Raw genomic sequence first — 26,791 nt, 5'->3', positions numbered from 1 at the left:
GTACCTTTCAGGAATGAATAAGCTGTCAACGGTAACAAAGGGAACCAGACCCAGTTCTAGTTTCCAGGGGCTGCACCAGCCTAAAAGGACCTGGGCTTGTTGGTAGGGGGACCCCTATCTGGCAGCAAGCATCTAGCAGAGCTTCGAGTCCTACAGCAAAGCAGTCAGGAGCCCAGAAGGTGCTTCTCCTAGGTCGATTGTTTAGAGTCTGGAAAAATTAATCAAACATGAAAGAAAGAACAACACTAACTTTTAGTTGCCATAGTTCCTGAGCAATTAGTCCGTGCTGGCAGATAAAACTCAGATAAGCCTATTTTTGAAAGAGGACAGAAGGGAAGCTGCACTGGCTCAGACCACACAGCTGGGTTACAGCCGCTCGAAGGCTCCCAGTCCCCAAGCGCCACCTCTCGCAGCCGCCCTAGCCACCTCCATGCCAGGCAACGGTCTGTACTGGTCATTGCTGGTCTAAACAATCACTCAACAGAAAGGTTCCATGACATGTTTTTAAACTACCACTAAAAAGAGGACCCAAAGAAGACAACTGTATATGATTAGATGTGGAAAATCTCCCTCCAATATTAACAAGCGTTTGCCAGTTCACAGGGAAAAAAGTTGTTTTCACTAAATTTCTCATTTAGAAAGCTAGGTCCTTTTTCTTTGTAGCAGTGTAACAAAGCTAATCACAGAAAAATAATGTACCTAAGAATGTAATTTAAATGAGAATAACACGTTTCTAACTCACTCTGCAGCAAGGTAGCAGCCACTAAAGCAGCTCCTACTGAAAATTTGGGTCTCCTTTTAAGTTTAGAGTTTGGAGGGTGACTTTTTTTTTTTTTTTTTTTTTTTTTTTCAACGTTTTTAATTTATTTTTGGGACAGAGAGAGACAGAGCACGAACGGGAGAGGGGCAGAGAGAGAGGGAGACACAGAATCTGAAACAGGCTCCAGGCTCCGAGCCATCAGCCCAGAGCCTGACGCGGGGCTCGAACTCACGGACCGCGAGATCGTGACCTGGCTGAAGTCAGATGCCCAACCGACTGCGCCACCCAGGCGCCCCTGGAGGGTGACTTTTTAAAAAAAATGGACATTCAGCAATTAAAGCAATAATTTATTGGTCCCATTTTTTAAATCTGCATTTCAAAACAAAGTATTTTAAACTTTCATATATAATGATCCATAAGTCATGCTAATTTCTATTTTGGGAAAAATGAAACATTCACTAAGAATCTAGACCTTTTCTATTCTGTCACCCATTTCTAACTGTACTGGGGGGGAAACATGATTCATTTCAACATTTTTATAAATTAAACATGAAAAACATCTAAAGTAGAAATATTTCTTAATTTGGTATCTCACACTGCTTCTTATGGAACTGGCTTTTCCCCCCCACTACAGTTGTTTTCCTTTCCTGTTTTTTTTTTTTTTTTATTTTTTAATTATTTATTTATTTTTGAGAGAAAGAGAGAGAGCACGAGCAGGGGAGGGGTAGAGAAAGAGGGAGACACAGTCTGAAGCAGGATCCAGGCTCTGGGCTGTTGGCACAGAGCCAGACATGGGGCTCGAACCCACAGACCAAGAGATCATGACCTGAGCCGAAGTCAGATGCTTAACTGACTGAGGCACACAGGTGCCCCTTTCCTTTTCTGTTTTTGACCAAAGAACTGAAAAACACACAAAAGACAAGACTCAAATGTTCTTAAATTCCCACAATATGGAAACCACCTTAAATTTCATATTATAAATATTTGTCAAAATTTCATTTCCTCAAATAAATAGAAATGTTTTCTGAAAGTATTCCAATACAAATGGATAAAAAGCCCCTAATTTCATAAGAATCCATGCCCTTGATTATATTTCTATTTCCAAGTTTAAAATATTGTAGAATGGGAAAATATCAAATTTGAGAAAGAGTAAAATGTACTAGAAAACCTGAGGTCAGGTCTTCATCTGGGATATTGATAAACCTCCCTTTCTAGCAAGAGACCTTACACATGACTACAATTCCATACAATTCCACATCCAGCTGCTAACATGAAGATTCAAGAAATCTGCCTTCAGTCTTTCCAATTAAAGGGAGAAAATTCCATTAATTAGTCTATTTCAACACTCATATTCCATGCTGTTATGGGTTGAATTGTGTTCCCTGAAAAATGTTGAAATCCTAACCACCGGTGCCTGTGAATGTAACTTTATTTGGAAACAGGACCTTTGCAGATGATCAATAAAGATGAAGTCATTAGGGCAGGCTCTAGTCAATATGAACCTGTCCTTATAAAAAGGAGGAAGTTGTACATCATGACAGACACACACACACACACACACACACACACACACACACACACACGGAGACCATGTGAAGGCAGATACCAAAAAGATACATCTACAAGCCAAAGAATGTCAGAGATTGTCAGCAAACCATGAGAAGTTAGGAGAGAGGCATGGGGCAGTTTCCCTCACAGCCCTAACAAGGAGGCACCCCTGCCCATACCCTGATCTAGCTTCCAGAACTGGGAGACAAATTTCTGTTGTTTAAATCCTTGATTTTGATACTTTGTTAATGGCAGCCCTTAGGAAATTAACACACTTGCCTTCCCAGCCTGACCTTCCCTTAAATCACATCCTTGTCCTTGCTCCCCCAACTCATTCCTGCTTCTCCTGGTCATTTCTCATATGCTCCCATCTCCCTAACCTCACTCCACACCCTCACTCACCAATGCTCTTTGGCATTGTTTTCTCATCAAGGATACCCCTGGCATTTTGCATGGGCAGTTCTTATGGGGGACTATCCAGCCCACTGCAGGATGTCAGGCATCCCTGGTACTCTCATTGCCCCAGGGTGCCACCGTGCCCACACGGGAGAACTGCTCTAGAAACTTCAGAACCACCTGCCAGGTGGAGTTCAACTCAGGATCCCACCATCTACTGTGTATGATCTCATCAGGGCATTTAACTTCAGCTTCTTCATCTGTAAAATGAGAATAAATAACTACCTTGCCCTGTGACTCTGAGGATTCAATGAGTTAAAGAGGCTAATGAGCCCAGGCTTACCCTCACTAGCTTCTTCTGGCTTAGAATCACTTAGGAATTACTGCCCAGTCTTAGGCTGTTCTACATGGTCATATCCTGACTTTAACTGCTTGGAACTCCTTTGCGGGGCCTCCTCACAGTAAAGCTTCACTGAATACATTCAGTGCTTCACTGCTTACTGCATGCTTAAAAGTTGTTAAGTCATACAAACCAAAGGGTATGCCTTCTACAGCTGCAAAGATCAAAACAACTCTGAGCATAGTTTCTATGTGTTCCCCACCGCCACTCTCAATCCTACTTGAAAACATAATGGCAGCCCTGGGCAAAGCGCTGTATTTTCCAACTTTGTTTCCAATTTCTTTATATCTTTTGCTTCCAACTTTGTTTCCAATTTCTTTATATCTTTTGCTCCCAGTGATGGTCCCTCTCCAACATCCATGCATATACTGTTCATTTCACCCAGCTTCTCAGAAACACTGCCCAAGCCCGCATTGATCTCCTTGTTTAAATGGTTTGCATCCCAAGGCTCTGAGGCTGAAAAGTGAGCATTGACTTGTGCCCTAAGGCCAGAGTTTCTGTTCTTCTGACTTCACATACACCTAGCACCTAATAGCACCTTACACAGAGCCTGGTACTTGGTAGGTTTTCAATGATTATTTGATGAATTCAAGGGTCAATGGATGCATCAATGAATGCATTGCTGAATGAACACAAGAATGAATACATTCAGGAGTCAGGAGACCTAGTTTCTGTTTAACCCTTGGATCTGTGTTGAGTGACACAAATGACTTCAGGATAAGCCACTGAATTTCCAAGCCCAAATTTCCTTCTCTGTGATTTTAGGTGGTTGGACTTCACTAGAAAATTCCTTTAGGTTTTCTTCCAGCTCTAACAACTGAGCCCAGAAACTTTAACGAAGAGTGAAAGATTTTATTTTTTTAGAGACATTTTACTCAAGACAAGCAGAGGGGTAAAGATTTTTTTTAAATCACATACCAGGGGCGCCTGGGTGGCTCAGTCGGTTAAGCGGCCGACTTCAGCTCAGGTCATGATCTCGAAGCCCGTGAGTTCCAGCCCCGCAACGGGCTCTGTGCTGACAGCTCAGAGCCTGGAGCCTGTTTCAGATTTTGTGTCTCCCTCTCTCTGACCCTCCCCCATTCATGCTCTGTCTCTCTCTGTCTCAAAAATGAATACATGTTAAAAAAAAAAATTAAAAATCACATACCAGACGTCCCTCCTTGCCAGAGAGCCCCTTGTTACCTGGGGACAAAAGACGTGGGACAACACGCAAGCTGCAGATACTGAAGACGTCTCTGAGATGCCGAGCACTACAGAGTTTGTTATCAAGGGCTTCCTGCAGGAACTTAAAGTCTACCCTGTCCTCCAAAGAAGTCCACAGGGACATCTGCTGTCTGCCTTCTTCTATCAAAAGCTCCTCCCTTTCCAGCCTGAACAAGGTGGACCCTGCACTCTCTCCCTGGCTCCAAATCTAACTCAATTCCTCTCCCTGCCATCTGCCTAAGGCTCCCACATGCATATTTTATGATTTCTGGCACATTTCCTCCTTATCTGACATCCTGCAATGTATCCCTCAGCCCCTATATTATTTCTATCTCTGATAATGTGTTCTGAAAGAGGCAAGTGTCCTTGGTCTGTACTTTATTACTGGTGGTTTTAGCTATCCTATCTTACCTCCCCACCCAGTCCCCACCTAAATTCCTTGAGGACAAAGACTACATCCTCTATTCTCTTCCAATTGCCCACAAGACCAAGGACAGAGAGAGGCAAGGAGCAGACCCTTAGAAAATACTTGTTGAATGAATAAAATAATGAATGAATGAGTGAATGAAATAATTGACTGATGCCAGTATTTTTAAATTAAAAAGCCATATCAATGTATTTCCTGAATAAAGTTACCATGACTCCCCCCACCCCCACCTTTTGGGTACACAACCAGAATAAATTAAATTTTAAAATGGCACTTTTAGAATATACTGTTTTCTTAGGACTAATTAAATGCCTTTCACAACAATATGAATGACAGCAACGTTATCACCTGCATATGAAATCTGATTTTTAGGTATTCATGGCATAATAACGTGGCATCCCTTTTATTTCCTAGAAAAAGCATGTTTTACCTGGAGCTGGGGAGGATAAAAGGGCAACCACCCCTTGGTGTTAATTATTACAAATACCACTGTTATGTGTTGACGCTGGAGAATTCAGAGAAGTCAGAACAAGACGAGGATATTTTCTAAATAGATTGTTTAAATCTATTGCTGTTTGGGGCAGAGAACCTTTTTGGAAATAACAGGAACCCACTTAGCAAAGTCAACTTCTAGCTACATTCCTTCCTTGTGGTTTAATAAACTTCAGCTAGAACTAAACTGACTTGGAAGTCAAATTATTTGTTCTCCCATGCACTTGCTCGTCACAGTTGGTCACCAAATAAACAGGGCCAATGGTCAACATAACACTGCTGGAAGGAAAACATTACTGCTATGCCACCAAAGCTTAATATAGCTTAATGCCATAAGCCCTATCAGCCTCCCCAGGCCAATAGTTAACTTAAACAATTTCATTATCTCTTAGAAATCATTATTCTTGCATAGAAGCATAAACTTATCATCACCGAAAGTATAAATATTACATAATTACAAAAAAGCTGTATTAATATAGGAGATGATATTATAATTGGGAATTACTCAATGACTAAGGATCGTCTGAGACCTAAAAAAGTTAGGTCCATTGAGATAGAGAATTACTGTTTATGGGCTGTATATATAACAGATTATGTCTTCTAGCTCAAATCAAATCATGTCAGAACACATACTACTAGGCGGGGCAGTGAGGGGACCTGAGACATCACAGTAGAACACCAAAGGAAAAGAATAAACTCACTTTGGGGTGGGGGAGAGGGGAAAATGGGTGACAGGCATTGAGGAGGGCACTTGTTGAGATGAGCACTGGGTGTTGTACATCGGCGATGAACCACGGGAATCTACCCCAAAAACTAAGAGCATGCTTTACACACTGTTAGCCAATTTGACAATATGTTACATTAAAAATTTAAAAAAGGAAAACAAAAAGAATAAACTCACTTTGAGGCATTTAAAGTGCATTTAAAATAAAAGACACTGTTACAAGGGTTTATCCACATTTACCCAACTGATGAAGTCAAAGCAGTTTAAAGCTAGAATGTAATTCTGAGCAATTCATCACCATCCTTCATTCTAACTCAGGAAGAGATGAGCACCTTATCCAAGCTTACACCACAAGCCAGATTCTGCACTAAAACTTAGGTTTCTTAAATCTAGCTTCATGGACAAAACACATAACAGTAAATATAAAATTAAAAAAGGGCATAGCAGGCAGGCAATAAATGTTAATGGATTTGAGGAAACAGAGATGCAAAATTCCAGAGCTATCTTGTATATTACCTGCTGATAGGCTAAGCCAAGTAAGTGCCTGAAGTTTTGACTTTGACTTGTCCAAACTAACGTAGGCTTCTTAATACTACAGATCAGCATTTCCATAATCAAAAAATGCTACTGGAACAATTACTGAGCATGCTAGTTGGTGGTGAAACCAAAAAGTCTATATATAGCATTCTTATGAAGAAGTGCATTTGAAAAACAAAATCTATGCACAAAACAATATGGGTTTCCAAACACATGAAGTGTAGTTCAGTAGAGAAATCTGTAAAAGACAGGAATGACTAAGCAACCACAAATAACTAGAAATACCCAAACTATCAGGAGTATGGGGACCACCACATGCCTGCATGTAAAGATTAAGGTGGAGTTTCCCATCTATTCCTAATGAAAAGGGGTCTTTTTTTGGTACTACAGTGTTGCTTTCTTTTTAAATAAAAAGTCTCCGTCGTTTATAAGGATTTACAAGCAACATTTTATTCCATCCTCCATCCCACCAGCTTCAGAAACAAATTTTGGGACAATCTGGTTGTTGCTGGGCAGACAACTGACCAAATTTTAAGCAACCAATATTGCAGTTTTGATGTTTTTGATTATATATCTCACCAAGGAACCTCTTAACAGCTTAACTCTTACTAAGGAAACCAAGTTTTAATAATCATGTAAAACATCCTGCTACATGTCTTATTACCCAGTGAGCTCTATCAAGTATACTACTGCATTTTTTCTTTACAGTCTGACATCTAGCTATTTTTCTCTTCTTCCCAAAAACTTCTTCCTAAAAAAATTAAAAAGCCAAAATATCGACCAAACACAACTTAAAATAATTAGAGAAACCACACTTTATACATCCTCAAGATGAAATTGACCACTGCACTACAAGGGGAAAGAAACCAAGCACACACATTTACATAAAGAAAATATTCATAGCATCCTAAGGAAAAAAAAAAAAAAAAAAGACAAAACAAGTAAGAAAACCCTGGCACGACAGGACAAACCTAGTTTACAGTTCTCTTTGCGCAGGTTTAAACTAATGAACTGGGTGGAAAGGAAGGGAGGGTGAAGAGCAATTACTACTTAAACTTGTTTCATTCAGGAGCTAGGTTAGCAAACCAAGCAGCCTACATAAAAGCTGGTTATATAAAATTTAACCAGGCCGAAGGTCCCACATCGGGAAGAACTAACACGAAGGGAAGCGGGACCCCCGAAGCTCTCAGAGTACCCCTTCCCCAAATTCCCAAATCACACGACTGGAGCTGGGGGTTTCCCCGCAGACTCCATTTTCCCCGCTGTGCTGTCTCCCTTTCAGGCCGAGTTGAGTGGGCCTGTGGGCGAGCTGGGGTCCCCCACCCACCTTTGCTCCCCGCCCTTTTCATTGTTGTGCAAGTGTGATGGATCACCTGCCCGGCGCGGTCTCGCGCGTTCCGACGCGCAGCGCACCGAGACGCGCAGGGGCGTGCGCCGCGCACCTCCCGCAGGACCCGCGCTCTGCGCCCAAGAGCCCCCCAGACCCGACCCCCGCCCTCTGCCAGTCCCCACGGTGCTCACCGCCACGAAACCCGAGGAGGAGGCAATGAACACGCGGATCACCATCCTCTCGCACGCGCGGACGGACCGTCTGCCCCCGCGGGTTCGGGGCTGGCGGGGACGCGGAGGCAAAACCCGGCTAAGAGCCGCCGCCGCCGCCGCTGGGCAGATCGCTCGGGTCGGGGAAGATCGCGGGGACCTGACTCCCTCCCGCCGGTCCGCAGATAAAAGCCCAGAGCCTCCCGGCCGCTGGCCGAGGGAGGAGGGGGGAGGGAAGGAGGAGGAGGGAACAGGCTGTGGGGCGTGATGGGAGTTGTAGTTTCGGTCTCTCCCTGGAGTGCCTGGTGGGCTGAGCGCCTTGCAGCCCCTCCTTACTGCGTGACAATAGCGTACACGCGCAGGTGGCTGCAGAGGACCCCGAGGCTGGGGCGAGGCTGTGACGAGGCTGTGACGAGGGGTGGTGAGGATTCTGGCGAAACGGGGAAAGAGAAAACTAGGCAAAAGGGCTTGGTTCAGAGTCCAAGCTTGGGTTCTGTGTTGTGGCTTAGTGATTTGGAGCATCCCCACGCAGAACCGCCCGACAGACTGGTTCGAGCCGCGGAGACCCAGGGTCTTAGGGCGGCTAGCGCCGGGCAAGCCCAAACGACCTGCGGCGGCGGGTGGAGCGGGCTGGGCTTTCAGGAGGTGGCCGCGGTGGGGGCGGTGGGGTGGGGCTGGGCGCTCCTCCGTTTTCCCCGAGGCTCTGGAGATTGCGGAAAGGTGATTCTTTTAGCTAAATGAGACGTTTTCTTTTTCTGTAGGCACTGCAAATTAGAAGCCTGATGAGAGCACAACTGATATTTTATTTTTCTTAGCAAAACTGTAATTGTAGTAGAAAAATGAATACCAAGCGAAATTGGAGTCCTTCTATCAACATTGGGAATCAGGACCCCACCCTCCCCACCCCCTACTCTGCACAATGGCTTCGCCTCTTTGCACCTAATATTTACAATTGAGCCAAATCTGTGCCTTTTTCAGACCCGCTGCACATTCCAACGCAGTCTCCCAGGAGGATGGTGTTAAATAAAAAGCTTTTATGTAGTTTGCTAATAGTTTAGGAATAGTTATTTAACAAGTGTTTTCTGTTTCAGAAAAGCGCAAGCCTTGCAACCGTTTCGTGGATGTGAACCAGTTTTCCCTGCAGTTACTGTATTTACTTTATTCCTTTCAGCAGGGGATTTTAGCACAGTTCTGGGAACAATGTTAATTAATAGTTCTAGAAAGAAAGAAATTAGATGATGAGATCTCTGGCTCTTTGGTAAATTTCTTGCACGAGTACTAATCATTTTTGGAGCATTTGCGTTTTAGAGCAGTTTTTAATATTTCAAGTTTATAACCTTTCCTATTCTCTTACGTTATTTCTGTAGTATTTTTTTTTAAATATTTATTTATTTTTGAGAGAGAGAGTGCAAGCGAAGGAGGTTCGGAGAGAGAGAGACAGAATCTGAAGCAGGCTCCAGGCTCTGAGCTGTCAGCACAGAGCCCAACACGGGGCTGGAACTCAGGGACCACAAGATCATGACCTGAGCTGAAATCTGAGCTTAAAGCTCTGAGTCACCCAGGTGCCCCTACAGTATTCCTTTTTAATTTGGTACATTAACAGATGATACAATCCTAATGGGACTTTATTTCTTCTTAGTATATAATAACATTCAATGTAAGTTTTGCTGTAATTAATATCTCTCTGCATATGTACTTTAATTTAGCTACCATAAATTTGGAAATGGATACTTTTAAATTTTTAAATAATTTCCTTAAAAGTAGATACTATGTTTCCTATATAACTGCCACTCTTGAAAGTCAACATTTTATTTAGTTTGGAGTTATTCAGCTTTGAAGGTATAGTTAAACTCAACCAATAGGAACTCAGAGGCTATTCTCTGAAAGGTACCAAAGTGGATAAAAAGTTAAATAAGTCATTTCCCCAGCAGAGCACCTATTGTCTGCAAAACAAAAAGGTACAGAAATAGCAGCAGAACAAGACCAATAGATTGTTGTGTGGATTTAAAGGAAAGGGTGGCTTTTTAGAAGAGACTTTGAAGATGAGTAGAAGAATATCTACTGGCAGATAGGGGGAATGCAGGGTGAGAATATGCAGAATTTATGAGATCGACAAGGAGTTGGTTGTACTTCAGAAAGGGATAGGAGAGGTCTAGTAGGGATAATGTTGAAAATGTAGGTTTGAATGAATGCAACAGAAGGCTCTCACTGGGTTGTCTTCCCAGCTCCTTGCTCTTTTCTGAAACCTGTCCCTCAGCTCTGACCTAAGACATTGTAGGGGTGGCTCCCAAAGCCCTGTTCATACAGCAAGACCCAGACCGCTGGCCACAGCTAATTGGTCTAGGCCCCAAACTGGGCCAGACAATATCCGTACCCTAAGGACTTGGAATTAGCACCGGCAAAGAAAGAGAGAGCTTAAACTTTAACTTGTGACACGGAAGCTCAGAGCTTTCAGAAGCCACGTTCTAACATGGGAACCAGAGAAGCTGAAGAAGCTAGTCAGTAGGAAGAGAACAAAGCAGACTTGTGGATAGTGATGGAAATGAGTTTCAGCGAGTCCTGATAATGTTTTAGTCCAGGGGTCCTAAAATTATGAGCTGTGTGGCAAATTGTGTGTTTTATAAATAAAGTTTTATTGGAACTCATTTCTTTTCATATTGCCTATGCCACAGTGACAGAAACTGCAAAGCCTAATACATTTACTATTTGGCCCTTTACAGAAAAAGTTTGCCACTCCTTGTTTATGGCTCAACTTGTTCCTATACCCCTACTCATAATGTCTGCATAATATCCCTGTATCCATATCATATATTTCTCATCTTACTTAAGCCACCTCAAATAGGTTTCAGTTTTGGGCAATCAAAATTACCCTCACTGAGAAGTTTATACTGAACTTGTAAGCATTCAGAGGAAAGAAAGGATATGATCAGAGCTATACTTCAAGAAGATTACTCTGGTAATAGTTCTGGTTTATTCCACACTGGTGAAAAAGTTTATATGCAGGACAAAGTGTTAGCAGTCCAGGGACCCACAACAGCTAGTGTGGAGTTGAGACCCGGAGTTAATAAACAAAATGTAAGAATGAGTGAGAGTAGAAAGCAATCTGGGATATAAACTAGAGGCCCAAGATCAACACAAGGGTATCATACCACAGGGAGGATTAGGTGCCCATCTGACAAGTAAAGTCTGCAGATAAAGCAGGCAGCCAAAGCTTAAAGACAGAACTCAGAAAACTGAGTAGGTCATTAGGCTTTAAGGAAGCTGCCTCTGCATTGCCTAAGACTTGAACCTGTTTATAAGTCATGATAGGACATCTGGCTAGCGTGGGTTTTTTTCTTCGCTTTATTGACATATAGTGTTGTGTAAATTCAAGGTGTACAACGTGATGATTTGACATACATTTACATTGTGAAATTATCACCGTAATAAGGTTTATTAACAGCCTAGAGTGTTTTAAAACAGGAGTTTTTAACCTTTAGTAGTCTGGCAAAGTCTATGAACCCTTTCTCAAAAAAATAAGTTTCTAAATACAGAAAATAAAGGGGTCAGGATTAGTGATATTGCAAAAACAGTTATCGAAATAAAGGAGTGCAGTATTTTTGTTATTTTTTGAATTTATTTCAGTTTAATTTGTTTTAACGTATGGTGCTATATTAGTTTCAGGTGTACAATACAGTGATTCAACACTTCCATACATCACCCAGTGCTCCTCATAACAAGTGCCCTCCTTAATCCCTATTACCTGTTTCACCCATCTCCCCCACCCACCTCCCCTCTGGTAAGCATCAGTTTGTTGTCAATAGTTAAGGGTCTGTTTCTTGGATTGTCTGTCTCTCTCTCTTTCTCTTTCTCTTTCCTCTTTTTCCCCTGGCTCATTTGTTTCGTTTCTTAAATTTTATATATGAGTGAAATCATATGGTATTTGTCTTTCTCTGACATTTCACTTAGCATTATACTCTCTAGCTCCATCCATGTCATTGCAAATGGCAAGATTTCTTTCTTTTTATGTTTAAATAATATTCCATCGTGTGTATATACCACATCTTCTTTATCAATTCATCTGTCGATGGACACTTGGGCCGCTTCCATACCTGGCTATTGTAAATAACACTGCTATAAACATAGGGTTGCACATGCCTTTGAATTAGTGTTTTTGTATTTTGGGGGTAAATACCAAGGAGCATGATTACTGGATCATAGAGTAGTTCTACTTTTAACTTTTTGAGAAACCTTCATAGTGTTTTCCACAGCTTGGAAACACCAGTGGCATTCCCACCAACAGTGCAAAAAGGTTCCTTTTTCTCCACATCCTTACCAACACTTGTTGTTTCTTGTGTTTTTTATTTTAACCATTCTGATAGGTGTGAGGTGAGCCACTGTGATTTTGAAGTATAATGAGAAGACATAAAATTTTAAGAGATTTGCAACAGTTGGAAAATATTAAAATACCTATGATTTTTGTTGGCAACAAAGTCACAGATGTTTGCTGCTATTACAGTGGTTTGTTGATACATTCATAATTGAAAGGATTAGTAAATTTCTGTTGGAGTCTGGTGAAAATATAAAGATGTTAATTTTTTTCTCATTCAAGTTCATGAACTCCCTAAATTCTATCCACAAGTCTCTTGGGTGGGGTGGGGGACATGTGTGTCTAAGAACCCCAGTTGAGGAAACCATAGTGTCTAAGTGTATTCAAATCTGTAAAAACCTATGAATTTGCCTAAAAAGCACATACAGAAAGAAACATGAAGGAGCCATGAAGAGTCCTTTGGAGAACTCCTACATGTAAGAACTGGAAGGAGAACAAGGAATTAAAGGGAGTGGAGGAACCATCAGAAAAAACACAAAACTGAAAGAATACAGTAAACCTAACAGTAGGGTTCTAAGTTTAAGGAAGTAGAGAATAGCAAGAATGTTACTCAGCCTGAAAGTCAAGAAAGAAAATAAAAATAGAGGCTTTGAGTTTGTTAGCTGGCAGCCTGTGTTCACATTTCAGCTTTGCCACTTAATTTCTTGGACAAATTATTTTGTACCTCTCTAAGCTTCAATTTTCATGTCTATAAAATAAGCATAAGTAATGGCTTTTATTCAATATTTTTATGAAGGTTAATTATGCTTAGGATATTCTCCAAATGATGCCCTGTGATATCTGTTTGAAGGGTATTCCCACTCTACCTGGTTACTGATGTTTGGACCATGTCTGTGTACTTCCCTCAGTGTGACCTATTATTGCAGCTTGAAAGTAATTTATGACATATGTGACCAGGCTTGGAAATACATAATGGGGATTTTCCAGGAATTTACAGTTGGAAAATCAAAAGACTAAGGCAATTGGTAGTAGGAACATAAAGGAGAATGCTGCAAGGGGGTGGAGTGGGGATAAGGAGCTTTGAGCAAGTTAAGGAATGAGGGAACAGAATGAAGAATAAGAGGAAGTCGGTCTGTAACAGGAGAATGGAGCCTCTGTGGAATGAAAAGTAGAAACACTAACGAAGAGCTGGCCGCTGTCTTCTAGTCTCAGCTTCCATGAATCCAGGTGTACCACAGTTCCTGCCCTTGGATTGCTGTTTTATAACCTCCATCTTTTATCTTGAGCTAGTTTAAGTGGAGAGGTCTTTTCTTGACTACTGTAAATCCTAACCAGAATATCCATGTAAAGTATGGACAGTAAATCACTTGCCTGAGGGGCGCTTGGGGGAATCAATCGGTGAAGCATCTGACTTTGGCTCAGGTCATGATGTCACAGTTCAAGAGTTCAAGCCCCGCCTCAGGCTCTGTGCTGACAGCTCGGAGCCTGGAGCCTGCTTCAGGTTCTGTGTCTCTCTCTCTCTATCTCTCTGCCTCTCCCCCCACTCGTTCTCTCTCTCTCTCTCTCTCTCTCTCTCAAAAATAAAAACACCAAGATAATAATAATAATAATTTGCCTGAGGAGGGTCCAAGTGCAAAAGATTCATCATACGGATTGTAGCAAACAGCACAGCACATCTCAAAACTGGATTTTTGTCTGAAGTATTCTGCTATTTCCATGTCAAGTTAATTTTTAAAAAACTGAGTTAACTAAGCCAAAATCTCCCCAAGACCTGTGCAATCCTCCTGTTCTCCAGGTTTCTCCCTCCAATGTAAATAAAACCTTGAGCCCAGTGTTTGGTGCCCAATAAATCCACAAGAAGCACTAGGTGTTATTATAATAATCATTTGTTATTATTGCTGACCTTTGCGAGAGCACTGCCAGTGGAAAAATGGAAGCATTAGCCAGACTGCAGCAGCTTGAGGACTGATGAGCCAATAGAAACCAGGGTATCGTCTTTTCAAATTGGAAGTTGGGGACTGATGAGAGGGGACAAGCAAGGACAGAAACTTGAAGGGGAATCAGGGACATTCTTCAGTAAGGTTTATCTACAGATTAAAGAGCTCTTCTAAACAGTCTGGAGTCTCAACTGTCCAGATTGTATTTTTAGAATGGAATTGAATCTGATTGATAATTCTGTTCTGTCAAAGCTGTCCTGTTTTTAACAGCATTTAATCCAATACTATCCAGCTCCCCAAGGATTTAACTTGAGGCACTCCAGTCACTACACCATGCCTGTCACAAATCCCTGCCGGGCTCCAGGCAGTTGTTCCTCTGAGAGCTGAGTTGGCACATTTGGCTGCTGATGGGTGAAGGATTTGTGGGAGAGGAGGTTATAAGCTAGAGGGCAGGGGTAGGTCAGAGCGGTTAAGGCACAGGTCTCTGAGCCAGACCTGAATTAATGTCACAGATGTATGACCTTCCTTAGGCAATTCACTTAGCCTGGGACACCCCACCTTCCTCGTTGTTGTTGGGGGCTTTATGGAGAAGATGCGTGTAAGGTGCTTTTTTACACAGTGCCGTAAACGTAGTTAGGACTCAATGAGTATTAGCTACTGCTAATCACATAAAGTAAATCAGAGAATTGCCTTCATTTGCATAAAGCACATAAATTTCATAAATATTTCTGTTTCATGTCTGTGAGTTTAACTTTCTAAATAACAAGGATCTGGTTTGTATAAGCCTCTTTGTACAGTGCCATGTTCAGTTAAAGTACTTAACAAAAACTTTTTGATGTTAATGAAGTTTAGAGAAGGCCATACTTAAGATAAAAGGAATATCAGTGAAATGAAGCAGTAATGAAGTCAAATAATGGCAGCTTGAATTCCATAAGAGAATTCATCTGATGCTTTTATGTTGCTTCATCAGGCTCATTCTATTTTTAATAAAATAAAGGCTTAGTTAACAGGAACACGCTAATAGTCCCTGAACCGGATGGAACTTTCAGCGCTCATGTTTAAGAAATGAAGGGAAATCATAAAGTAGGGAATAAGCCTTGAAACCAATATTCAGGACATATTTTTGAATCTGTACATATTCAACCTAACCCAGAGGGCTCCCTATCCTCTCTGACAAGAGAAAACACTTTCATTTCTTCCATGCCTTATTCCCCCCAGAAACTGAAAAAAGGTATATGGGAAGAAAATTGGATGGCATAAGCCACCATCTTGGAACTATAACAAGGAGGTTTTGAGATCTGCTGGTCCGCTTGGAGGACTAAAAACCTTGTGTGCAGTTGATTTCTTTCAGCTATATTCATTCAGTATGTGCCAGATGCTATGCTAAGTGCTGGGAATTCAGCAGTAAATCAAACACAGTCCCTATCCTCACAGAGATTATGGCTAAACTGGAGGATGAAACATGAACAATATGCTTGAAGGAAATGACTAGATTGTGGTGCTTTTTAAATTTTCTTAATCTGGAAGGACTGTCCTAATCAACTATTTTTGGAGACAGCGATATATAAAATTCTCCCCCCACCCCCCCAAGATTACATTCCAGGTCAGAAGATGATATCACCATAACAAAATAAAGATTAAAAGTTGATATTACTTACATAGTTGTAGGCAACACAAGTTAGGAGAACTTCCAGTACTCTACAATGTTTTGGTTATTAGTTCACTGCCTTTATAAGTGATTACCATATTGTAATAAACAAAAATTTACATTTAGGTTATTGTTGAATCTGAAATTATTTTGATTCCTCATGAATACATTGCTAATGAGTTTTCAGTTCGGTATAATTTCCTATTATGCTAGGCATAAAGGCCATTTAGAATAATTGCAACAGAGGAAGTATAAGAAAATGTTTATATATAGCTACAATTAAAGAAAATGGAAAACTAAGGTTAAACAAACAAAGTGTTATTATTGTTGTAACAATTATTTTTATTATTTTTTCCTGTGATTTTCAAGGGCTTACTGAATGGAAATTGTGAACATTTGCTTTTAGTATATTTTAGTACCTTGAACCATAATGATTTCAACAAGAACAATGAGGTCTTTATGTTTATTTCTTGACTCTTTCCTTAAAAACAAAAAAAACAAAGGATGAGAAAAACATATAGAAACACTTTAACATTAGGTTATCACTTCTTTTCCTCAGTTCTTTGCATCCATCCCTTTCCAATTCATTCGGGGCAACTTTCATTGTGGATATCACTCTACTTCAGTCTCCACTGCAGTAAGTGCCTTTAGGTTTAAATACAGTCTTTCCAGAGGGAAGTCATTTTTGCATTAAGTGGAATTCCACTCAACAGTGATGTCAGAGGGGCGCCTGGGTGGCTCAGTAGGTTGAGCCTCCGACTTTGGCTCAGGCCATGATCTCACAGTTTGTGAGTTCAAGCCCCACATTGGGCTCTCTGCTGTAGGCACTTAGCCCACTTCAGAACCTCCATCTCCCTCTCACTCTACCCCTCCCCCGCTTGTTCTCTTTCCCTCCTTCTCTCTCTCTCTCCCTTTCAAATTTAAACATTTAAAAAAAAAAAATCTAAAAAAAAAAACAAAACACTGGTGTCAGAGAGCGAGACTTCCCTATTAATTCAACTCACCAGACCCAGAAGCCATGATCTGGCCAGATAATCACTAAGTTTATAACAAAATGAAGCACTTAATAATGGAATTCTAGTCCTTCTTTGCCCCCTAGTTGTAAACCAGACATATTTGAAAAATTCATTAAATTTTTCTTGTCCCAAGAACAGTGTAGTGGAAAAGTCTTATTTTACTTTAACCACAGTTTACATTTCCCCAAAACATACAGCTTTTTAAGAGAGTTTTATTTATTTATTTATTTTAATTTGAGAAAGAGAGAGAGACAGAACAAGCAGAGGAGAGGCAGAGGGAAAGAGAGAGAGAATCCGAACCAGGGTTGGAGGACTCAATCTCATAACCGTGAGATAACTGTGAGATCACGACCTGAGCTGAAATCAGGTGTCAGACACCTAACTTGCTGAACCACCCAGGTGCTACCTTTTTTTAAAGACAATTTTAGGGGTGGCCTGGGTGACTCAGTTGGGTAAGCATCCGACTCTTGATTTGGGCTCAGGTCATGGTCTCATGGTTAATGGGCTCGAGCCCTGCATCAGGCTCTGTGTTGACAGTGTGGAACCTGCTTGGGATTCTCTCGCACTCTCTCTCTGCTCATCTCCCCATGTTGTGTTCTCTCTCTCAAAATAAATAAACATCAAAAAAAAAAAGAATTTTACTTATTTATTTATTTATTTAAATTGGGAGGGGGGAGGGGCAGAGGGAGAGAGAGAGAATAACATACAGCTTTTTAAAAGCCCAATCCATTGGGGCGCCTAGGTGGCTTGGTCGGTTAAGCGTCCGACTTCAGCTCAGGTCATGATCTCACGGTCCCTGAGTTCGAGCCCCGCGTCGGGCTCTGTGCTGACAGCTCAGAGCCTGGAGCCTGTTTCCGATTCTGTGTCTCCCTCTCTCTCTGCCCCTCCCCTGTTCATGCTCTGTCTCTCTCTGTCTCAAAAATAAATAAACGTTAAAAAAATTAAAATAAATAAATAAATAAATAAATAAATAAAAGCCCAATCCATTCAATTCAATGTATTTGTTGAACACCTGCTCTCTATGAGTAACTTATTAAACTTCCTCTCTTCAGCAATTTGCATATCTTTAAAATTTAATAGTGATTAAGAAATCATCTGTCAAGATCAGAAAAATATTAATATGTCCTCATAATTTTTGAAAGCTTATGATTTTGATAGTTGTTCACTAGGAGGGATATTAAGCAATTTTAATTCCATACCATGACCGTTTATCAAGTTCCTACTAGGCAGTAGGCACTCTATTGGATGTGGAGAATATCAAGATTCACAAAACTGTGTGTTGGGGGTGGGGTGAAATGTTTTTGCCCAAAGTAAAGTCCTGGGTAGAAGCACAAAGGTCAGTGAGTGAGTGAGTGGTTGTGTGAGAACAATGCAGAGAATCCCCATGGGATATGGGTCCTTTGAAAGGAATCTTTGTAGTGGATCTGAAGTTTACTTGCAGTATGTGTCTTTATTGTTTCTGTTTTAGCTAGTAGATTCATATTTTAGGTAGTTAAAAATCTCATCAGCTTCTATTTCCCTGCGACTTGTTACAGTTTGCCTTTGTTTCTGGGTTAAGAGTAACAACTGTATACTCAGGGTCAAGGTTGAAGGTGGAAGACGCTGGAAGAAACAACTCGGCAGTACTGAGTAGCAACCTATGAGCCTGAAACAAAGACAAGCGTCCTGTGTCTGAAATGTACTTCTGTTCCCGTATCAGTGGATATATATGCAGCTGCATGTTTGGCCAAACCTGACAAATTTTCAGGAGCCATAGTGACCTTTGATTATTTCACATAATGAGAAGAGTGCAGGGAGCTGAATCCAGGTTTATTGTAGCAGTCCTACAATGTCCTCAGAGTCCCCGACACTTCCCACTTTTCCTTTTGCCATCCTTAGCATGACGACATTCTTCCTTGGGTTTGTTGCTTCATGGGTGCCAGGTGGCTGCTACAGCCACAAGTATAGAATCTTCATTTCATACCCTCATCAAGTCGTTAGAAGAAGGCAAGCAGAAAATATGCTTTCCTCTTATCACAGAGGAAAAGCTTTCCCAGAAGTCCCCTAGTGGACTTCTTAAACCTCATTGGTCACAACTTGGTCGCATAGCCACCTGCAAAGGAAGCTGGGAAAATGTATAACAGTAAGGAGAATGTGAGAGCCAAGATGGGTTTAGGTCTGTTGTCGTTCAACCAGTGGGGCTAGGATGCAGGGTAGGCATATCACAACCCAGACTACTGAGATTCTGCTAGCGAGGGAGGACACTGGGTGGGGGAGGGAGGTGAATGAAGCAGAGACTACGTGACTACTACAGTCATTTGCTTAGTGTGACCTTGAGTAAATTATTTAGCATCCGTGCCTCAGTTTCCACATCAGTAAAATGGAGATAAAACCTAAGTCCTTGCCTTGCAGTGGGGATTAAATGACATAATCCATGCCAAGTGCTTTTATTATTTTTTTAAGATTTTTTTTCTTTTTTAACTTAAATTGTAGTTAACAAATTTGCTTCAGAAGTAGAATTCAGTGATTCACTTACATACAATACCCACTATTCATCACAGCAAGTGCCCTCCTTAGTACCCATCACCCATCTAGCCCATATCTCACCCACCTTCCTCCATCAACCCTCAGTTTGTTCTCTGTCATTAAGAGTCTCCCTTTCTTCTCTTCCCCACCTTCCCATATGCTAAACTCCACATATGAGTGAAATCGTATGACATTTGTCTTTCTCAGATGGACTCATTTCGCTTAGTATAATACAATCTAGTGCTTTTAAATAAGTGCCCAGAACATGGTAAGCACTCGTAAGTATTGGTTACTAACAAAAAGAGGCACTGTATTTTCCAAGGTGCTTGATTTTCAACCAAATTCCTCAAATTCTCTGGCACTGTGTGCAGAAGATATAGAACTAGAAAACATGACTTTCAACCCTCAGAGGAGAGTTCTTTCCACAAGCCTATGTTTGTTAAGATCTTATTGTTTTTTTAAGTAATCTCTATACCCAACGTGGGACTCGAACTCAACGCTGAGATCAAGAGTCACATAGTCCTCCGACTCAGCCGGCCAAGTGCCCCACAAGATATAGTTTGGGCCCTTTCTATTCTTCCCCTGCAATATCCCCTCATTCTTCTCCCTTTCTTCCATTCTCTTCCCTCCCTTTCCTCCCTTTTTCTCACGTTTACTCTTCCATCTCTTCTTCCCATACATGTACCTTTTCTCTCTCATGATCCCCTCCCCTTCCTTTCAGACCAGGAAATAATCACTGCTTCACCCTGCTTGTGACTTCAAGGCTAAAAAGAATGCTGGCCATCACACAGGACTCTTGTGAGTCCTATGAGACAGTTATCCTCCAAAGACTAATAGGTGATATATTCAGAGCTAAGTTAATTTATTCTGCATGTGCTGAAGCATAAGTAACTCACAGGCCGGCGGATAGTCATGCACTTAGCATGGGTGTATTCAAAAATAAACACACCTCATTGCATTGGTTTCCTTTTGTCATATCATACTCATACAGGCCAGAAGGAAATCATTTTAGGAAAAGGCAAAACCTTTTTAATTTAACCAAATTGGTTTACCCACCTTTTTTTCTAAAAGAATAGGGCAGAAATAGGACAAATAACTTAAGAGGTGAAGTTGCAAGGAATATATTTGCAAAAGAATTACCCAGCAAGGAAAAGTGTTTGTTTCTCATTCCAAAAAAAAAAAAAAAAGAAAGAAAGAAAGAAAGAAAAGAAAAAGAAAAAAAAAAAAGGCAGACCCTGATTCCTGTGAGATTGATGAGTATAATACAGAGGAGAAAAGGAAAACTAGCAAATGTATGTGGTATGAGCTTTGGAGATGAGCAGGGGGAAAAGTCAGCATAAAGCTGTCTACTTGAGGCTGTTCTGAGATTTCAGAAACATTCATTTTTGAAAATGGGAGCTCCAGCTTCATTGTGCAATACAATGTTTCTTCAACTGAATGATATGACTTCTGAATGTTAGTAAAATCCTGTGTTTCTTTGCTTTTTAATTGCCTTTAAGTTAGCACAAGAGGGAGATGATCCTAGAGGCATTTGTGCCTTCTAGAGAAGAGAAAGTTAAAACCAAACTGTGCTAAAGCCACTCCTTTTCCTCATTCATCACTCCCCAGCTCTCCATCTAAACAGGATGAAGCCCAGGGTGCCTGTGGCAGGATCTGTGGGAAAATAGCAGCTGTTCAGTTCCTATTTACCCTCATCTCCAGCAAAGCAAGTGGATCGAGGTGATGAGTCTTCTGGGAATCTGCTGTACCTGGCCTTCCCTACCTCCACCCAGCTGGAAAGCCTTCGCAGAGGTCAAAACTTCAAATGCCTATGAGGACTGGAAGGGTATAAACAAAGGCAAAAAGGGCCACAAGTAAGATAATACACACTAAGCTGCTTGTTTTTGGACTAAATAGCAACAACAACAGCATAGGACTGCTGAACAAAGCATGCAGTAACATAAAAAGAATGAGGAAGATATTATACTTATATGGATTCTCCGGGATACATGTTAATATTGTGAGGGAGGAAAAAAGAAAGCACAGATCAGTGAATATAATTTACTTTCTTTTATATAAGAAGGGAGAGGAAATTACACACCCAGACATAAAATATCAGACTAACAGAAATAAAATAATTGGTTACCGAAAGAGGCCAGGCAGTGTGGAGGAAAGGGGCAAGGTAAAAGGGATATGGATGAATATAGGTGATTTCTCTATGTTTTATATAATTTTAATTTGAGCCATATAAGTGCTCAAACATGTTTTACCTGTTTAAATATATATATATATAATTTATATAATATATAATATTTTTAATATAATTTATTGTCAAATTGGCTTACATACAACATATATATATATATATTTTAAAGTAGGCTTCATAGCCAGCGGGGAGCCCAGCATGGGGCTTGAATTCACAACCCTGAAATCAAGACCTGAGCTGAGATCAAGAGTCAGATGCTTAACAGACTGAACCCCCAAAATAAAATTTAATTAAAAAGAAAAATAAAAGCAAACCAAATTTGAAATCAAACTGAAACAAATTAATTATATATCATATGAGTGACATACACAGGAAATTCTTTCAGGTGACTTTGGAACACCTCTTGCTGTTTATCTGTAATTGAATACACTCTAAGGACAAAAAAGAAATTCCCCCCCAAAAAATGTCTAAAATTCACCAAGTAATTTTCTGGTGTTTCTACTTTAAATCTACTTTATATATAGATTATAGACTATGGCAAATAAGTAAATATGTTAGGTTATTAGTAACTGAAATTTTCTATATAAGAGAAAAGAGGTACAAATATAAAATCAAAAAAATTAAGAAAAACCGTGTAATATTAAATTTGAATTGGAGTAGCAATGTGAATAAATAGATATATTTAAATAAATACATTTCTTAGCTTTAGCCATTGAAACAGTTTAGAAGCAAAGACACTCCAATGGCAATGAGCCCACCAAGCAGAGAAATCTTGGTTTTTAAATGCTCTTCTCCAATAAAAGATTCCAGGGCTCCTTAGAGAAATGCCTGATTCTTGGTCTGGAGCGTGGAAAGTACAAGATGAGCCCAGAACATTTTCTTGTGCCATAGTGCAGGGCAGTGCTCAAAGAATGATGGGGACATCTCAAAGGACACAGGATTCAGCTAGCTTGAAAGAGCTCCCTCTGTCCAAGTTTGATGCAATTTGAGCAAGCACCCAAAATGACGGCAACTGATTATAAAGTTGAATAAATAAAAAGTCGCAAGTCCGCAGAACTGCTCAAAGAAGAGGGGAAAACTAATCTGCCACCATTGACAGCAACTTGCAGCAATTCCTTACTCTGAAAGTCAGCAATAAAAAAAAGAGGCACTTACCTGGCCTTTTTAGAGGAATGATAATTCATTCTAATAGGTAAAGAAAAGCTCTTGTTTACAAAGGTATGCCTATAAATAAATGAAAAATAAATGATAATTTAGAAAATCACCATGTGGCAACCATCAATTAAATAATATATACAATTAAATAATTATCAATGATGCTTATGCCTTAAGTATAAGGATGTTGTAGAACATAATATCCATGGCTTGTCAAACAGATTTTCAAGGCATTCCCATACCTTTGCAATGGAAGGACCTGTGGACGGTCACTTTAGCCAAGTGACAGTTTTTGGTATCACTATTGTTGGACGACCTGGCATTCTGTGTCTCCTGACTGAAGTGATATGAAATACAAATCACCTATGAAGTATTTGGGTTAAAAATGTTTAGCCTAATTCCAATCCAGGCTTTAGACCCAACTTCTAGTTTACAGGAAAAATGGGGGAGGAGGGTTATATAACACCACAAGGAAAACAATCAGACAAGTCCAGAATATGGGTTATTCCACCAAACTTTGGTCTGGACTCATCTTAAAATCAATGTTATGAAATAAAACAAACATACCAAAGTTTAAGGGATTGTTTTTGTTTGCTTTGCTTAACCAAATACAATGAGTGAAACTTGATTGGATCTTGGTTCCAAAAAAAAAAAACCCCAAAAACTATAAAAGCTTTCAGAGGTAAGGAAATTTTAATCTGGACTGGCTGTTAATCTAAGGTATAAATAGGGAACTATTGTTAATTTTCTTAAGTATGATCGTGGTTTGTGGTTATGCAAGAAAATGTCCTTATTCTTAGGAGATGCAAGGCTAAATATTTAGGGGTGAAATCTCAAGATGACCACTACTTAATTTCAAAAATTCAGATAGATGGTATAAAGATAGATACAGAGAAAGACATGGAAGAATCAAATATGGTAACATTTTGGTAACTGTTGAATCAAGGTTTTTGGTATTTTTCGTAATCAAAAGTTGGCTGAGGGTTGCCTGGCTGGCTCAGTCAGTAGAGCATACGACTCTTGATCTCAGGGTTATATGTTTGAGCCCCATGTTGGGTATAGAGATTACTTAAAAATAAAATCGTAAAAAGAAAGTTGGCTGAAAATTCAAAAGTGAACTAAATACAGTAAGAGAAAATATCTGGCACTTAGTAAATAGGTACTCCATGCATTTGTACTGAGCAGAGCTTCTCAAAGTGACAGGAACAGCATGAGAGAGGTGGAAAGGACCATGGAGGTCATCAGTCCACCCCCCTCATGTAACCATAGAAAGATGACGTCTGGTCTCTGAACATGGTGGTTGGAGCAGATTCAGGGCTAGCCTCCTTGAGGCTATGTGGTTTTTCCCAGGAAGAGAATATGCTCTGAAATCAGGAAGACAGGCGTACAAAGCACCTGTGTTACCTCAGGTACGTCACTTAGCATGGCTGATGTATCTTCTCTCTCTATCCTCTTAACAGGATAATAAGCCATCTCATACATAGTCATTATGAGAATGAAATGGGAAAAATGTGTATGGAAAGCCTAGCACAGAACTACCACACAGCCAAGAATCCCTGTAAATGTTAGTTCTTGTTACTCCTGCCTACAGCTCTTCACCATGCTGGAGTTTTCTGCTTCCCCCAGGTTTTCCCACGGTTGACCCCTTCAGCAGCCAGCTCACCTGGGCTTTCAGGAGAAAGGCTGGGTGCAGGATCCTAATGCAAATGAGCTCCTGCTTCTCCTTGTGGGTATTCCACCGGCCACCTGATGGCCATCTGATGTGAGACATGCTGTGTCATTATGCTAAGGAACATCCTTCACAGCTGCTCCAGGACCTTCTGCCTCCCCAGCAGGACAAAAGAAGGTGATTTCAGCCGACATTCTTACAAACTAAAACCCCGAAGAAATCAGGGGTGGTTTAAAGCAGATTTTTTAAGGAGAAATACAAAATATTAATAAAAATATAAACACAGAAATCATGTGACATTTAGATTGGTACAGTTAAATGTGTGCTACAACTCATATACACAGGAGGAGCTAACAGCTCCTGAAAGATAAATAACCATAACCGTGGAGGGTTAAATAAATATCAGGTTCGGCATTAGGCACTCTACAGGCACGATCATACTCCATCGTTACAGCAACTCTTTGAAGGAGCTACTCCTCTCCTTTCATAGACAAGGATGCCAAGCCTCAGAGAGGTGAAGGGATTTGTCTAGTAAGTGACAGAGCCACATTTGCATATGGGTCTCACTCTAAAGCCTGCACTTTTATGAACCCATAAAGTGCACCAGGCTGTGAAGTTACCTGCAAAGAAGTGGTCTCACAGAGGTCACTTGGTAATAAGGGTCTATTCATTCTGACTCTAACTGCTATTTTTCCATCCACATCAGCCAGGGAGTACAGTCAAGGTGTAGCCTGCTGACTGGCTGAAACCCAAGCTCCTTTTGAGCCCCCGGCTTTCACTCCTGCAGCATGTGATCCCTGCAGTGGGGCTTCCAAACTTAAAGCAACCATGGGGCCTCATGGGCTCTGGAGCAGAGAAATGACCCTAACCAATGCAAGAGCATCAGAGTGCTGGTGCTGAGGCCCTGTCCACTGCAGATGTTAATAAGGACTCCTCAGAGCTGCCTCTGGAAATGCCTACCTCAGTCCTTCATGGAAACAGCCTATGGGCTGAGCCCTGAGAGGGGACCCAGGAGTGGCTTACTTGGAGCAGAATCCCCTCCCAAGGAATAACCTCTCAGGCCATTTTGGGCCACTTCTGTGTGTGGGGAATAAGCTTAGGAATTCCCTGAGCTTGCACCAGTGGGTTAACAAGGCGTAAAGAATTACAAAGCCATAAGATGCTCACACCCAAGTTCGGGTAAACAAGATTAGGCAAATAAGGATACAGAAGGGAGGTAAAGGCCCTAGGATAGAGATGCTGGCAAAGGCCCCCAGAATGGGGGGGGGGGGCAAAGTCCCCAATACAAAGGTATATGAGGTAAGCAAGATTAGGTATTCAGGGTGAAAACGCCCCCCAATTTAGTACTATAGCAGAAAGCTGCTTTCACAGGAAGGAAGGACCAAATTAGGTAAACAGGTAAATAGGGCTATAGACTGCTGGCTTGAAGTTGTCCAGAGCTGAGCTGATTAACAAATGAAAGGTGCCTTTGTTGACCCTGAGGTTACTTGCTCTGTCTTTCTGGTCCCCAAGATCAGTTTAGGTAAACAGAGGTGGTGCCTCATGTCTGCTATAAACAACCTTCTACCTGGCCTCCTGGTGCCAGAGTTTTGTTTTGTGTTAACCCAAACCCCTAACCCCAGATATCTTCAAGACCTCCTTTCCCTCGTGTCCATGAGTTAATGTTCCCTCATGTCCATGAGTTAATGTTCATATCATTGTCCCTTTGTACATGTTCATCACCATGCTTGTAAGCCTTCTGATCCTAATGAAAATGGAGCAAGGACCCTTAATCAGGACTCTTGTGCTCTCCCAGACATTAGCCATCTCTTGCATTTTAATCCTGCATCGTGCTTTCTTGCTAGACAAGAAAGAACTCTAGACACAGAGTCTACGACATCTATGGTTCTTTTTGTTTCTACTCCCAGAGTCCCACCAAATCAGAAAGTGGCTTTCAGCCCTCCCTGTGTACTGGCTGGTGTCTCTCCTGGGTTATAGTCCCAGTGCTTCCTAAAATTACCCTTTTCCTCTTCTGGGGCCACTGACCTCCATGACCCACAAAATGCATACTTCGTTTCCACCAAAAGACCTGATTCAGGGTTAGTCTGTTTAAATCAGAGCCTTTTCTACACAATGTGCCAAATATGTACTCATAAGCACTCCTGAATCCTTCCTGGAACTAGTCGGGTAAGTGAATAAATGTGTATCAGCTATGTACAAAGCTTTGTTCTTGAGGGAGGGATGCCTAAGCTGCAGCAGAGGGTAAGACAAGGGTGGTTGCCGTATGAGGCCCAATGCAAATGCTGTCAGAATAATAGCAAACAAAATGCTATTTGGGTTTAAAAAAAGGAGAATCTCTGGC

General features: G+C 41.0%; 1 protein-coding gene and 1 long non-coding RNA gene across 2 annotated transcripts in view; one reads left to right on the top strand and one right to left on the bottom strand.

Moving 5' to 3' along the window:
• The window catches only part of SH3BGRL2 (SH3 domain binding glutamate rich protein like 2), a 56,410-nt gene extending 47,862 nt beyond the window's left edge, over window positions 1-8,548 (bottom strand). Inside the window, exon 1 of the mRNA XM_042940396.1 lies at window positions 8,009-8,548. Within this exon, the coding sequence (XP_042796330.1) occupies window positions 8,009-8,548 (540 nt within the window). The remainder of the gene's footprint in view (window positions 1-8,008) is intronic.
• Window positions 8,549-8,688: 140 nt separating this feature from the next.
• On the top strand, window positions 8,689-24,673 carry LOC122220120. Its single transcript, XR_006202684.1, has 3 exons — window positions 8,689-8,746; window positions 21,050-21,294; window positions 24,408-24,673. It is a non-coding gene; the product is annotated as an uncharacterized LOC122220120 (long non-coding RNA).
• The last annotated feature ends 2,118 nt before the right edge of the window (window positions 24,674-26,791 follow it).

The sequence above is a fragment of the Panthera leo genome, chromosome B2 (assembly GCF_018350215.1).
Source record: "Panthera leo isolate Ple1 chromosome B2, P.leo_Ple1_pat1.1, whole genome shotgun sequence".
Lineage (NCBI taxonomy): Eukaryota > Metazoa > Chordata > Mammalia > Carnivora > Felidae > Panthera > Panthera leo.
Note: the sequence above shows the minus strand (reverse complement) of the source record. Positions and strands in the feature narration are given on the sequence as shown.